This window comes from Schistocerca nitens, chromosome 2 (genome assembly GCF_023898315.1).
Source record: "Schistocerca nitens isolate TAMUIC-IGC-003100 chromosome 2, iqSchNite1.1, whole genome shotgun sequence".
Taxonomy (NCBI): Eukaryota; Metazoa; Arthropoda; class Insecta; order Orthoptera; family Acrididae; genus Schistocerca; species Schistocerca nitens.
Window position 1 is genome coordinate 265085940 of NC_064615.1, and position 15608 is coordinate 265101547.

The 15608-nt window shown below is 43.4% G+C and overlaps 1 protein-coding gene across 1 annotated transcript in view; it reads left to right on the forward strand.

Moving 5' to 3' along the window:
* Positions 1 to 15379, forward strand: part of LOC126234348 (juvenile hormone acid O-methyltransferase-like) — a 110091-nt gene extending 94712 nt beyond the window's left edge. The window contains exons 4-6 of the mRNA XM_049943035.1: positions 1646 to 1778; positions 10361 to 10508; positions 14404 to 15379. Of these exons, the coding sequence (XP_049798992.1) occupies positions 1646 to 1778; positions 10361 to 10508; positions 14404 to 14606 (484 nt within the window). The 3' untranslated portion in view covers positions 14607 to 15379. The remainder of the gene's footprint in view (positions 1 to 1645; positions 1779 to 10360; positions 10509 to 14403) is intronic.
* Positions 15380 to 15608: the final 229 nt, after the last annotated feature.

A 15608-nucleotide genomic window follows, 5' to 3' on the forward strand; every position in this document is an offset into this window, starting at 1 on the left:
TATTGAATTTGCATGTACGCCGCCTGTCCGTTGCAGTTTGCCTTGAAAATGGCGGGGTGTTCTCCCGCCGAAATATCGGCGGTCGCTGAAAGTGTTACCTGGCTGAATTCCCGGAAGTTATTTGAAAGTTGTATACGCCAGGAGAAACTCAGGTCTCACTTCAGTAATTGTTTTAACAAGCAAACTATCTCGCATTTCGTGCCATTTTATACGTAGCATGGAGCTGAAGGAGGTTGTAGCGTGTTTTTAATGTCTTGGGTAGCTGTGTTTGGTAGTGACATCATATCGCGTAGTTAATTATAGTAACTGAAACATGGCTATCTTGAGAAAAGATCCAGGAGCCGTCTTCAGTAACATATATTAGCGATGAGAATAACAAATAAATTAGGCAATAAATTATAGCAATAAGGCCTAAATAAAAACAGCGCAAGTGGCCTACAGGAAGCGAGGGAGGGTGAGAGGAGAGATCTTTTTTACATAAGAGTCATAAATCATCGTCACTGTAAGTACATAGTCCCCATACTGCGGTACAACTTAACAAAAAGAACGCATCAGTTGACAGGACACATATTCTGGCATCAAGGAATCAGTTTCGTAACAAAACTTCACTGATATTATTCGTGTCACTGCGTTTCATCGCTAATGACCATAGCAGTTTTGCGCCCTAAAACCAAACAAAACTGCGTTTCATTGATAATATTTTCTGTAAACAGTGCTGCTTAGTTTTGGTGTAATTAAAGAACGGCATCACGGAGCCTCTAAAAGTTGCTAAATGTGTATTTTTTTCGGCTACCAGTTTTGGTCACACGACAAATTGCTTGTCGATAAATAAATATATATTGCAGCAGCTTTTGGTGATTCCGCGATGCCCATGTCGACTTCACCGATTTCGTGACAGTAATTCAGTTCAGTTGATAAATAAAATAAAGTTAAAATGGAGGCATTTCGGCTTGTATGAAGATGTACAGATAGTTGTTTTTCTTGCACAACGTGTGTGAATAGATTAGAAAGAGGGCGGGGAAATGGTATTGATGCACAGCACACTCTTTCATAAACACCTTACAGGCCAACTGTGGATCTGCACGACCGTCTTGTAATAAACTAGCCCTTCACTTCAAGCAGATAAACGATACAGAGAACAGCATGGACAAGAAAGAAACAAGGTAATGTTATTTCACAGTATGATTTGTAACGGAATTCTCATTGTTCCATCGTGTTTCGGGAGTGCACCTGGAAGATTCATATTTCTTTTTCAGCTATTTCGGCTAAAAATTGCACAAGTGTCAAAAAGTATCGATGACGTATTTGTGAGTACCGTACTGGGGCTGTTTGTTGATTGAGACGCCGGTGTGGCTGTATAGATAAATCATAGTTAACAGACAGTGTACGTCATTTACAAAAATTAAAAGGCTGCATGGAAATTGCAATTCCGTAACGATTTTGTGTCAGATGGTAAGGCTATACAAATTCTCAGGCATCGCCGAATCACAACAAAAATTCCAGCGTGTAGTTACAACAATAACCCGAAAGATGTTCGGACAACATACGATAAGATTTGGACTTTTATTTGTCTTGCAACTGTAAACTTCATTGTGGGAATTGTGTTTTGAGGTTGTCCTCTTCCTTTAGGCACATCTTTTTCCAGGCTCGCCCTTGGAAACATCTACAAGCTTCTGGCACCTGGCGGAGAGGTCCTCGTCACGATAATCACAAAAATTTGTTTATACGAGGCGTATGAGAAGATGTCGCAAGATCCGCGCTGGGAGCCGTACATGAAGGTAATGTGACAGCAAGGTGCCTGCCAATACACAATAGTCACATGAAATACCCTAGACGCTCATTCTGTTTGCTCCATATTTACTTGCTAACGAAATGCTTCGTACTTTACCGTCTACTGTAGGCAGCTTCTTCATCCTCGTTTTTGTCTGATCTGTATGGGGCTCTATGGCCATCTTCAGCTTCTGGGTAGTTTATTTTTAAGCCCTCATATATTTTTTGTACATGTTTTTGAAGATTTTACTGTAATATTTTAGCTGATTTTCAGCATGTGCTGGTAGTTTTATGGATGAGACATAAGTAACAAATCACTGACAACCTTACTTTAGCCTCGTTCTCAAGACATCCTGACTGGGGAATGTATCAGAGCTTCCGTAACCTACAACTCTTTATTACTTCCTATTGCTCTGAAAGTTGTATCCAGTGTACTATGGTTCAAGAGCTGTCCGATACCACTGACCGAGCTACAGCTGCTACACTAGCTTCATCTGTACTGCCTAATCAGCCTATAATTCTCCTTAACTCTTCTTCATGTACAGGCGTATACTAGCACCACCAGTGCTGTATACAAATACTTTTAATTTCCTTACTTCTACATATCTTCCTAGCATCCGTTACACTTTCCCGCTATGACACATCTTTGACTTGGCCAGCTGTTGTCGGCGGATCTACCACTATCATGAATGTTGCTTGCCGAAGGACCTGGAGCAGCTCAGTTGATGACGTCACATTCAGTGACTCGCATCGCGTCCTGTGATATCTCAGCACTCTGCTGTTTTGAGGCAATGCCGCATGATGTGAAGACAGTAAGACCAAACCAAACAATGCCGTTGCGACGCCTTATCATTGCTCTACTTCACTGACAATGTATCACAGCGTGGACCTGTCTTACTGAACTAAGAAGCACCTGTTAACTGCACTGCGCAGCGGAATTAAAGGATCACTCCGTAATTGTCACCAACTGCGAAGCATAAGCTTGAAATTTGGGTCAAAGATTCGTACTATCTTCCTTTCTAAAGGTGCAAAAGGCGTGGCACCCTGCGACGGCACCATCGGGCTCTATGACGTTTCAAACAGCAAGGCATCGAGACATGCGAAAAACAGATCACAGCTCAGAAGTTCATGTGACGTGTGAAGTGAGTTAATTATGTCATATGACACCAAATTTCAGGGCAAAAGTGGCCGATGCCACTGTCGGCGTGTCACACGATGGGGTGGTCGTCACAGCCCCTGTTACGCACATTTCAGCCCTTCTCTTGACGCATCTGTGACGCAGACCAGAACCGCGACGCCCAGCGTCCAGTTCACGTCGTTTTCTTAAGGACGGCCGAAGAAATAATTTCAGGCACACCGCCTCCGCGATAAAGATTAGAACTACGACGCCTAGCCTTGAAATCAGATGATTTTCTTATAAATAGCCGAAGAAAACGTTTCAGACACCACCGCTCAGAATAGGCAGGGAAAGGCCTCAGGGGGTGACACAGAGGGCGTCAATGAACCCACCCCTCTCCCTGAGGCGTCAGTTCCCACACATTTCTCAGTAGAAAAAAAAAATCAGGTCGCAGTGCGATGTGCATTAGGAAAACGTTCTCGACAACCTTTGTCACGGCTGACACCCTCAGACGAATCAAACCGTCTCTAAGGACGTTGTGTGGCTGCATCACCATTAAACGTGTTCTGTCCACTTTGAATGGCAACTCAACCCCAATGTTTGCTCTTATGTACAGGTTGGAACCACCAGAGACAGTTCGAAGCATTTCGAACAAGTCTGAACTTGATCCGCGGCCGGAAATGGTACTTAAGCATTTTCATCCCTCCTTTTTCGCGCCCTCCTATGGCCTGATCATGGGGTGTGTAAAATTAAGATGTGCGTGGATAACACGGCAAAGGGTCCCTCTGAGTCCCCCGAGTTAGGGAACACCCTGGGTACCGCAGAGGCACCTTTGCTCAGCACGTTACAAATGTACCTGTCTGAAACTTCGATACACGTTCAGCCTCGTGGCTGTTCTCGCGTCTGAAGGCAGGCAGACACCCCCTGAGGGGTGTCGAAGGGGTTTCCTAACTGTCAGGCCCTGGAGAAGCCACGAGAGTCGATGTGAATCGAAGTTTCAGATATGTACATTTGTAACGTGCTGAGCAAAGGTGCCTGTGCGGTACCCAGGGTGTTGCTTAACCGGGGGGACTCAGAGGGACCTTTTGCCGTGTTATTCACGCACATATTAATGTTGCACACCCCATGATCTGGCCATAGGAGGGCGCGAAAAAGGAGGGATGAAAATGCTTAAGTACCATTTCCTGCCGCGGATCAAGTTCAGACTTGTTCGAAATGTTTTGAACTGTCCCTGGTGGTTCCATCCTATACACAAGAGCAAAAGTTGCGGTCATGCTGCCTTCCAAAGCGGACAGATCGAGTTTAATTGTGCTGCAGCCTCACAGTGTCGTTTGAGAAGGGCGGAAACCTCCGACGGTGTCAGCTCTGTCATAGGCTCTCACGAGCGTCTTCTTGTTGTTCGTAGCACTGCTAACTGTCGTTTTCGGGAGCGAAATGTGTGGGAATCGACGCACCAGGAAAAGGTGTGGTTTCACTGACGCGCCTTATGCCGATGAGGCCTTTTAGTGACGATTCTGAGCAGAGGTGTGTCTGGAATGTTTTCCTCGGCCCTTTATAAGAAAATTACGTGATTTCAACGCTGGGCATCGCGATTCCATCCTCCATCGCAGAGGCGTCAAAAGAAGGAGTGAAATTTAGGTAAGAGGGCCAGTGACGACCTTACCATCGTCTGACACATCCACAGAAGCGTTGACAGAATTTGAAACAAATTTACTCTCTCTGATGGACACACGTCCAGATCGTCCGCTCTCAAAATTCTGCCATTTCTCTCCCCACATTCACCGCTGCTGACGGCTCACCTCCAACTGCGCAACGCTACGCGCTGTTAACATCAAACTGCCCAACACTACAATAGCAAATTCCAGCAATGCAAACCAGCCACAGACTGCACACAGCACAGTCAGTGATTTTCATATAGAGCGCTACATGGCGTTACCAACATAAAAACCTAAACAGCCTACTTACAAATTTTGGTGAAGGTTTGGTGCAATGTGACTTCATTAACACACCTTGCGCATCATATGAAGTTCAGATCAGAGCTGTTGCCTTTTTTTGCGTGTGTCGACACCCTGCTGTTTGAAGCGTCACCGAACCCGAGTGTGGCGTCGCAGGGCGCCACGCCTTTTCACCACGAGAGAGGAAGCTTCTACGCCTCTTTAAGCCAAATTTCAAACTTACGCTTCACAGTGGGTGACAGTTACCGAGTTTAGAAAAAGTGATTCTTTAATTCTGTTGTGCAGTGTCTCGGCATGGGGGGTCGCACTATCTCCAAATTTCATGTCCCAATGTTCCTGACTGAATCAGTAGCCATGGCCTTAAATCCTACGTGACACATGCACTTAATTAGTAACAAGTAGGGAGAGGTGAAGCACAAGGACGTAGGGAATGCCATGAGTAGTTTTAAAGTCCAAGCTGTTACTTACAGATGTTTCCATTCTCCACGACGATTCTTGAACGCTTTGTTTTCATTTGCGTCTTTCCGCACCCTTCTCCTCTTGTGGTAGGTCTTCTTCTAACCACTCACTCTTATTTTCCATCCATCCCACTATCCCACTTAACACCAAAGGTGACATGGTGCCGTGATGGTTTGGAGTGGGCGGGTGATTTTCTACCGCAGATGAATGTGGGTGCAGCAGCAAAAGGCGGGAGATGGGTACAAATGCCCCTTATCGCTTATTATTTACAATTATTCAGTTTCTTTGACGATGGGTTTTTATCTCTGGGACATCAGCGAGTGCGGCAAGTACGTCGCCACCTCAGAAGGACGGCGGCTATGGCTGAAATAACTGGTATTCACTTATATCTTTTTTTGCGTAGCAAGTTTAACTGATTTCTATAATAACCGATTTTCGATTTCTTATTGCTGTTATTTCCAGTAATAAACGTAGACGTCAAACGAAGATTGAAAAATTCCAAGAGCCTCTCAGACTATTGCATCACACATTTGAAGATACCTAGAAAGAAAATATCAAATGAAAAAGCTAAATAAAGGAAGGTTATGTCTGTATACTATTGGCTGCTTTTTTCGTAAAGTAATGAAGGTTTGAATACTACAAAAGATCACCAGACTTGTCCTATTGAGTCTAATTTTTTGAACTCTGCTCAAAAGCTATATTTTGAGTCAGGGTCAAAAAACAATCTGAGCAATACGAGTGATCAATGCTGAGGGTGAAAACTGAGGCTGGATAACTTTATTTTTCGTGTTATTTTGTCCATTTTCAAGGCTACAAACAGATAGAGGTTGCTATGTAGACACATGTGGGAAAGCAGCTACTTTCTATTTTAATTGTGTACTATGAATGAATTGTTAACATTTCAATTTATTGCTGTTGCCTTAATTTCATTTCTCTTTTATTTTTTCATATAAATGGTAGGCAAATAATTTTTGTGTAAAATTTGTATCACTCTTTTTCTGCAATTATTTGGAATGAAAACCTCTTTTGTAGCTAAATATTTCTATTTACTTTTTAACAGACATTTGATTACAAGTGATTTTTTTGATGACGAAACTATCCGTTCGAAAAATTTAAATGAACAGACTAGATTGTAGGGAAAATAGAACATTCAACAGGAACAAGTACTTGGCAACAGTTATAATTTCAGTAATTTATTAATCCGTTAGTCAATATTTACTGCCCAATCTGTTCTAGATTGTGTTGATCAGTATGTCGACCCCTTTCATAATGAAAAGTATCATTCAAAGGCGATACCAATCCTCCAGAAGCCACAGAGCTTTTTACCAACGATACACATTTTTGGACTACAAATGACAAGCCTGGCATACACCTACCCTGCTCCCGAAAATAGAAAGGATCGCTGCTTCTTGGTAGTAAAGGACAAGACGTACATTACACTGAAGCGGCAAGGGTCATGGATTAATAGCGTGTCGGAATGCGGCGACGCGGTTCTTTCCGTCCCTTTACGACGGACCTGCACCTACCTGTGAACACTGTCTCAGCAGATCATCAGTAGGGAAGCCGAGTGAAACCTGCTGTACTTCGACGTGAACCAGGGTGCAATTAAAGTCACTAATCTACGTTTCGGGAGTAAGTTTTCACACAAATGAAAGTTTGGGAATTTTGTCCTCAATTAATATATTCTGAAACTTAGGTGAACAAGTATCACTGTCAAGCCCGTGCTAGTCTTAACACAGTCACTCACAATCCCTTTCACTCACGTTAGCAAGTTTATGGTGTTGCATTTCCCTAAAACGTAATAGCTACAAAAATACGGATTGTTTTTGTTTGAGAATACTCGCCAAATATTAAGTCTGTCGGTACCTAATGCAGTCACAGTTTTTAGCCACCGACCTGCTCAATACGCCACGCGGAATATATGTCTTTTCTCGTCACTTGCGTACACAAGGTATAAAAGGACAGTGCGTTGACGGAACTGTTATTTGTACTCACGTGATTAATGTGTAAACCTTTCAGACGAGATTATGGCCGCGCGACGGAGATTAACAGACACTGATCGCGGTATGGTAGGTAGAGCTAGACGCAGGGGACATTCCTTTTCGGAAATTGTTAAGGAATTCAGTATTCTGAGGTGTCGAGTTGGGTTGAGGGGGCGCTCCACATCACGGTCATCAGCGCTAGTATTCCGAGATGCACAGTGTTAAGAGTGTGCCGAGAATATCAAATTTCAGGCATTACCTCACCCGAAGAACGCAGTTGCCGACGGCCTTCACTTAACAACTGACAGCAGCGTCGTTTGCGCAGAGTTGTCAGTGCCAACATACAAGCGACAGTGCTTGAAATAACCGCAGCAATGAATGTGAGACGTACGACGAACATATCCGTTAGGACAGCGCCGTGAAAATCGTCGTTAATTGGCTATGGCAGCAGACGACCGACGCAAGTGCCTTTGCTGACAGCACGACATCGCCTGCAGCGCCTCTCCTGGGCTCGTGACAACATCGACTGGAAAACCGTAGCTTTGTCAGGTGAGTCCAGATTTCAGGGGGTAGGAGCTGATGGTAGGGTTCGAGTGTGGCGCAGATCCCACGAAGTCATACACCCAAGTCGTCAACAAGGCACTGTGCAAGCTAGTGGTGGCTCCATACCTGTGTGGGCTGCTTTTACATGGAGTGGACTGGGTCCCTTGGTCCAGTTGAATCGGTCATTGATTAGAAATGGTTATATTCTGCCATTTGGAGACCATTTGCAGCCTTTCGTGGGGTTCATGAGAGTGTGCCATGTCACTGGGCTACATCTATTCGTGACTGGTTTGAGGAACATTCGTGACAATTCGAGCGAATTATTTGGCCACTCAGATCGCCCGACACGAATCCCATCAAAAATTTATGGGACATAATCGAGAGGTCAGTTCATGCACAAAATCCTGCACCGGCGACACTTCACAATAATGGACCGCTATAGGGGCAGCGTGGCTCATTATTTCTGCCGGTGACTTCCAGCGAGTCCATGCCACGTCGGCTGATCCCGGCGGAGGTTCGAGTCCTCCCTCGGGCATGGGTGTGTGTTCACGGTAGATTATGACAGCCAAAACGGTTGCAGGATAAAGATTTATTAAAATTCTTGACCAAGGTTTCGGTGTATATAAATATACCTTCATCAGAAGTAAAATATCCTGAACAGGAAGACACTTTCATTAGCAAAAACTTAGCATCGGAAATGAGAAAGAAAAACACTATAGCTTAATTAACCGTAAAATTACCAGAGTATTACAGGCACAAAAACTTTTAGTCACTTACTAAAATTACATCTTGCAATGGAGATTAATAAAATAATTGTGCCAAAGGCGTCGTCAGTAGTTAAGACATCATCTCCATTTATACAACGTGATTATGGACACAGGGTCAATGCGAACACAGTTTAGCATCAGTACTTCGCCTATGAACTATCGTGACGAAAGTGTGAAAGCCCTAGGGCAGATGGTTTCGCCGAGAGAGGGCACTTGTGGTACGTGCCAGACACTCGCGCACATTAAAATCCATGGATACATACACATGCGCAACCAAAATTATTAAAAGTTGTGCTAAACCAAACCTTCTGTCTTAGTAAATAAAACATATCAGAACCATTTAAAAACATCTACGTAAAATACAGAGTATGAAACCAATTTCCCTCCGTCCTAGTGTCAAGCAGATGAAGCTTGCGCTATGGAACACATCTAACGAGAGAGTTTTTTTTTTAGTGTTATGCGCGAGAATCTCGCGTAACGTAAAACGGTAAAATACATACTAGCGAAAACAACCAAAATGTTAAAGTAAAACAAAACCATATGTCGTTTTGAATAAAAACATAACAGTCAATTAACCACACATAACCATCGAAAGTCAAAAACAGCAAACATCAAAGATACGTAAAATCCCAACACGACAGGAAAAGCGCATTTCACCGGCATCAACAGGCAAGAAAACTAACTTCTAGTCGGCCAGACTATATTACAAAAAAGCAAGGAGGGGTTTGAAACTATCTAAACAAATTTTGTTTCTAACCTGCACCTGTTCATTGAGAACAAAACCATCTTTTTGAGACAGATGTTTGAAAATCTCTAACTCTTCGAGCAGGTCGTTTGTAACCCTTACTCGCTTCATGAAAATTGGTTTCATATTTTGTATTTTACATAGATGTTTTTAAATGGTTCTGATATATTTTATTTATTAAGACAGAAGGTTTGAATTAGCACAACTTTTAATAATTTTGAAGCGCATGTGTATGTATCCATGGATTTTAATGTGCGCGAGTGTTTGGCACATACCACAAGTGCCCTCTCTCGGCGAAACCGTCTGCCCTAGGGCTTTCACACTCTCGTCACGATAGTTCATAGGCGAAGTACTGTTGCTAAACTGTGTTCGCATTGACCCTGTGTCCATAATCACGTTGTATAAATTGAGATGATGTCTTAACTACTGACGGCGCCTTTGGCACAATTATTTTATTAATCTCCATTGCAAGATGTAATTTTAGTAAGTGACTAAAAGTTTTTGTGCTTGTAATACTCTGGTAATTTTACGGTTAATTAAGCTATAGTGTTTTTTCTTTCTCATTTCTGATGCTAAATTTTTGCTAATGAAAGTGTCTTCCTCTTCAGGATATTTTACTTCTGATGAAGGTATATTTATATATACCGAAACCTTGGTCAAGAATTTTAATAAATCTTTATCCTGCAACTGTTTTGGCTGTCATCATTTACCGTGAAGAATTTCAACAGTTGCTGTTTCAGCCATGTTTAAAATCTTGAAAGATGGCTGTGTGTGTTTGTCCTTAGGATAATTTAGGTGACTGATGACCTTAGCAGTTAAGTCCCATAAGATTTCACACAAATCACACACGCCACCTCGAGCTGCTGCACTACGTCAGCAAAAGGAGATCCGACACGATATTAGGAGGTATCCCATGACTTCTGTGTATGTAGACCGAGTGCCTGAAATGACAATTAGATTGACAAAAGCAGAAGTCTACAGAATTACTGTATATCACAACGTAGATGCACTGTTCTCCGCAGGACTGGCCGAACTTCGTGTCTCCTTACTGTCGCTCAGAGGACGCTGCCAAAGATTTCCAAGAGATGCTCCAGAGCGAGGGCTTCGAAGTGTTGCACTGTTCCGTGAGGCCAGAGGCGCTCGCCTTCGCTTCAGAGGAGCAGATAAGAGGTGAGTCTGTGGGCCCAACTGTTGGGCTTTGATCACTCTTCAGCTTTTCCTCTCCATGGTGGACGTGGAAACTACTTTTTACGATCAACTGTTACATAGCGACAAGAAATTACTGCGTGACGCAGTGCGACCACAGAACAAGATCAGAACAAGATACCCACTCCAGAATGAGATTTTCACTCTGCAGCGGAGTGTGCGCTGATATGAAACTTCCTGGCAGATTAAAACTGTGTGCCGGGCCGAGACTCGAACTCGGGACTTTTGCCTTTCGCGGGCAAGTGCTCTACCAACTGAGCTACCAAGCACGACTTACGCCCCGTCCTCACAGCTTTACTTCCGCCAGTACCTCGTCTCCTACCTTCCAAACTTTACAGATGAGGTACTGGCAGAAGTAGAGCTATGAGGACGGGGCGTGAGTCGTGCTTGGGAAGCTCAGCTGGTAGAGCACTTGCCCGCGAAAGGCAAAGGTCCCGAGTTCGAGTGTCGGCCCGGCACACAGTTTTAATCTGCCAGGAAGTTTCAAGATACCCACTGTTTTGTCTACCCGGTTATAATGGTGCGTGAAGCGTTCACTTCATGTCCGCCATCAGGTTTGTACAGGAGCACTGCAATTGGTGTGGATATTCCCTGTCGACATTTCGACACTACTGCTATGGGCTGGGGTGACGGCATGCATACAATAACGCCCCCTCCCATAGTGCGGTAATCAAAAAGCACTTACACTGAGATAGGCTCTGTGGAACATCGTTGTTTAACCAGTAAGAGGAAGGGATTAATAGAAATTAACACATCCGGCATACACCTAATCAGTACGGACAGCCAATTGCAACCTGGCGCACTTAGAACCTAGCATGAGTTCTTGGCTCTCCTGATTGGGGATTCGCCGAACCTCTACCAAGAATTATGGCAACTCGTGGCGTACACAGTCTCGACGCGGTACGACATTCAGCAAACGTTTATGTCAACTGGCTCTGGCCATTTATGTTCACAGTTCGAAGTTTGGAAAATGACTCATTTTCACATCCTCTATCAACTCCGCAACAATGACTTGCCACGAACGAAATTAAAACACCATTAGCCGCGCGGTCTGGGGCGTCTTGTCACGGTCCGCGCGGCTTCCCCCGTCGGAGGTTCGAGTCCTCTCTCGGGCATGTGTGTGTGTATCGTCCTTAATATAAGTTAATTAAAAGTAAACGTCCTGTGACTAGGGCCTCCCGTCGGATAGACCGTCCGCCGGGTGCAAGTCTTTCGATTTGACGCCACTTCGGCGATTTGCGCGTCGATGGGGATGAAATGATGATGATTAGGACAACACAACACCGAGTCCCTGAGCGGAAAAAAATCTCCGACCCAGCCGGGAATCGTACCCGGGCGCTTAGGATTCACATTCTGCCGCGCTGACCACTGAGCTACCGGGAGCGGACGTAAGTTAGTTTAAGTTAGATTAAGTACTGTGTAAGCTTAGGGACCGATGACCTCAGCAGTTTGGTCCCATAGGAACCTACCACAAATTTCCAAAGCATCATTAAATACAAATGTGCACAAAATAGCAACAACGATGAATAAAAAGGCAACTTCCGTAACAGTAAAAATAATCCAACAATAGTTTTGTACTCTGTGAAGAAAACAGGACAGCTGCTCGGTATTGTACATAATTATGGAGTTGCAAATAAAATCATTGGTTTCGTACACTGATAGAGAAATGACATGACAGCCATTTAGTATACACATGTTTACCTGAAAATTATATGATACTTGTACTGAACGTACAGCATTAAAAAATATAACGTCCAGTAACTACAATAATATGGAAACAGTAGCCGTCATAAGAATTATTTTCATCTGACACTGTAATTTGGTGATAACTTCCACAACAGGTTAAGAGCTGCTTGCTTGTTTGCCACTGGACAATGAAATTCATACATGCACCGCAGTGTCCATTACACTCATCCGACCATTTCAAGAAACTGTAATTATGTAAGTTAACTCATTTGGTCAAAGGAACGTCGATAATATTAACCCCACAAGGTACGAGAACGTAAGATTCTGTTGGCCTGATGGCCTTGAGGCACACACACACACACACACACACAAACGTATAGCATAACTATTTTCGCTATCTTGTTTCTTCTTGTACAAGGCAACCTCGCATTCTGTCGTCCTCATTACTCAAAGCGTAAACACTTGTGGGAATCTAATCATATTTGAGCAGAACTGCGCATGTCGAGGATAAACAGTGCAATAATTTCGAAGTTTGTTACATCAACAACGTGTACAAACTATTCAAGCAAAGCTTTCACTAGTAGAAAGATGATAAATGCCCATTGACGTTACATATCACAGATGCAGCCTGATTTGCAGCCGGCCGCTGTGGCCGAGCGGTTCTAGGCGCTTCAGTCCGGAACCGCCTCGGGCATGGATGTGCGTGATGTCCTTAGGTTAGTTACGTTTAAGTAGTTCTAAGTCTAGAACATCAGATGTTATGTCCCATAGTGCTTAGAGCCATTTGAACCTGATTTGCATGATGCTGTACACAATAATCAGAAACTTACTTAGCAACAGTGTTCAATTAGTGGTGACGACATTCAGTATAGGATTCATTTCAGTCCACACACGTCAGAACTCGTTCTTTTCACTGCTGAAAATATGTCCGCTCTTCGTTTTCTACGAGGCCGCGTGCCAGATCTGTTGTTTCTCCGATCTGGCTGAAAGTTGGAACACTTCTGTAGTAAACACTCACCTACTTCCTCGGGGTTGACCGATTCTGGTGTATCTTATCACAGCTTTAATGCTACAGTTCGAAGTCGAAAGACACCTGATCACTACTAAACTACGGCAAATAGCTCCGAACAGTCTTGTCTCATTTTTGTCGATGTAGTGTTGGTGTAGGACGCAGACATCAGATTTCTGTCGACGTAGTGTAGGCGTATGATGGAGACCACTGGTTAAAGATTTTAGAGTCAGCACCGCACGATATTGTTATTACGCTGTTATATTCAAAAAACACTTTCTTCTTTAATGAAGAGTCGCCCCAGAATTTGGTGACTTAAGACACTAGCGATTGAAAATATGAGGAGTAGATCAACTTCTTGACATCTTTGTCTCTGAAGTCCGTTATTATACGTAATTAGAAAGCTGCAGAGCTTATATTTTAAAAGATCTGCAAAATGTGACATATAATTCATATTCTGATCAATATAAATAACTAAGAATTAATGTAGTGACCTATTACGATTCCAGCAACTTATTCCTGATGTCGTTCAGCGTACTTGATTAGGTTCAAATGGCTCTGAGCACTATGGGACTTAACTGCTGAGGTCATCAGTCTCCTAGAACTTAGAACTACTTAAACCTAACTAACCTAAGGACATCACACACATCCATGCCCGAGGCAGGATTCGAACCTGCGACCGTAGCGGTCGCGCGGTTCCAGACTGCAGCGCCTAGAACCGCTCGGCCACCTCGGCCGGCACTTGATTAGGATTCGAAACGCTGGCGCAGTTCTCTAGAGCCCCGCATATTTGGCAGTAATAGATGCGTCACACCTTTCCAGCATCTTACCAACAACTCTAGTCTTGCATTCACCTTCCCTGCCATTGACTTCATGTGATGGCATTTCATATCGCTTCTTATTATTAACCCTAAATATATTTAACAATGTGGAGGTCCCAAATAGTTTGCCGCCTACCTTATGATTTCTCTCAATTTTATTTTCCGCGTTACAGCGTACCCACAATGTTGAGGTACTCATAAGAAACGTGTACTTCCATTTTAATTTTTTTTTCTTTTATTAGAAGTTATTGTTTTTAACTTATTGAATTATTTACACTGTAGAGCGTGTTACTGTGTGCCGACTGGACGCTGGTGAATACAGTGAAATAATTTCTGCCTGCAGTTGTGCTGAAGTCGGTGAATCCGTTCGTGAATCGAGTACCTAAGGACCAGAGAGCTGAGTTCCTGGAAGACGTCTTCCAGCGCTTCTGCCGGATGGATGGGATGACAAAGGACGTGGACCCCATGACGAGGGAGACCAAGTACAACTACAACTACATGTCGATGACGGCTTTGGCAAGAAAAGCCACCAAACTTTGCCTCTGATTCAATGCTTCCCGCTGAGCACTAGCAACAATACTTATCTTGTCTAACGGGAGTACTAACAGCACGCACGTTCTGAAAATTATTTGAACACGTTTCTTACGACAGGCCGTCAGTATTGAATAAATATGTTGTCAGTGATAGTATGTCGTTGTCTTTCCCAATCAATTAGCCAAATGTTAAGTTCATTGCTTTCTACCCTAGTTAACTAGTGTAAGAAGCGCGACATTTTGGTCAGTATCAGCACCATTATCTTCTGGCGAAACTAAATGTGACAGGAGTGAGATTAATCGAAACATCACGCATTTTTGACCAACTCACCACGCCATCAGTCCCAGAATGTCATGTAAACACTGTCATTAATTCATTAATCACGGCCGATGACTTATTTGCACGTAATCGTCTACGTGAGTTAATTCTCATTTCTATCCGTGTTTGCAATACCCATTTAATTCTATCAACCAGGCACGCCTTTACTTACCTCCTTATATAGCATGAAGGTGTGAGTTAAAGAGCATTTCGCTCTCATGTAAGTATATGGCCGAAAGAGTCAGCCGTCAAGAATTGTGAAACGAACCCTGTCGTCCAGGACCGTGTGCCACAAAGGGTGCAGATTCGCCACGAGATGGGGAAACTCACAGGCGTCTATTGGGGCCTAAGCGCTGTAGTGTGCGAGTGAGATAGACGAGAACCTACGTCATAGGGAAACCCAGTAGAAGCCGTTTGTGGCCAAGGAGACGTAGCAGTGTTAAATATGGCGGACCTAAGATCGACCATAAAGGGAAACATTTATGAAAACTATTTAATTCTGTAGTAATGCAGGGAATGAAGCCACAGTAATTTTAATCTGCGATCCTCCATAAATTTTCATGGTGATCCCAATAAAACTAGAATATTGATCATATCTGTAATAGTTTAGGATTTACTGTTAAAGTGAAATTAACAATTTTTGTAAATAAGACCTGAATGCTAAAATCTGAACGCTATATTCGATCTTAACGATCG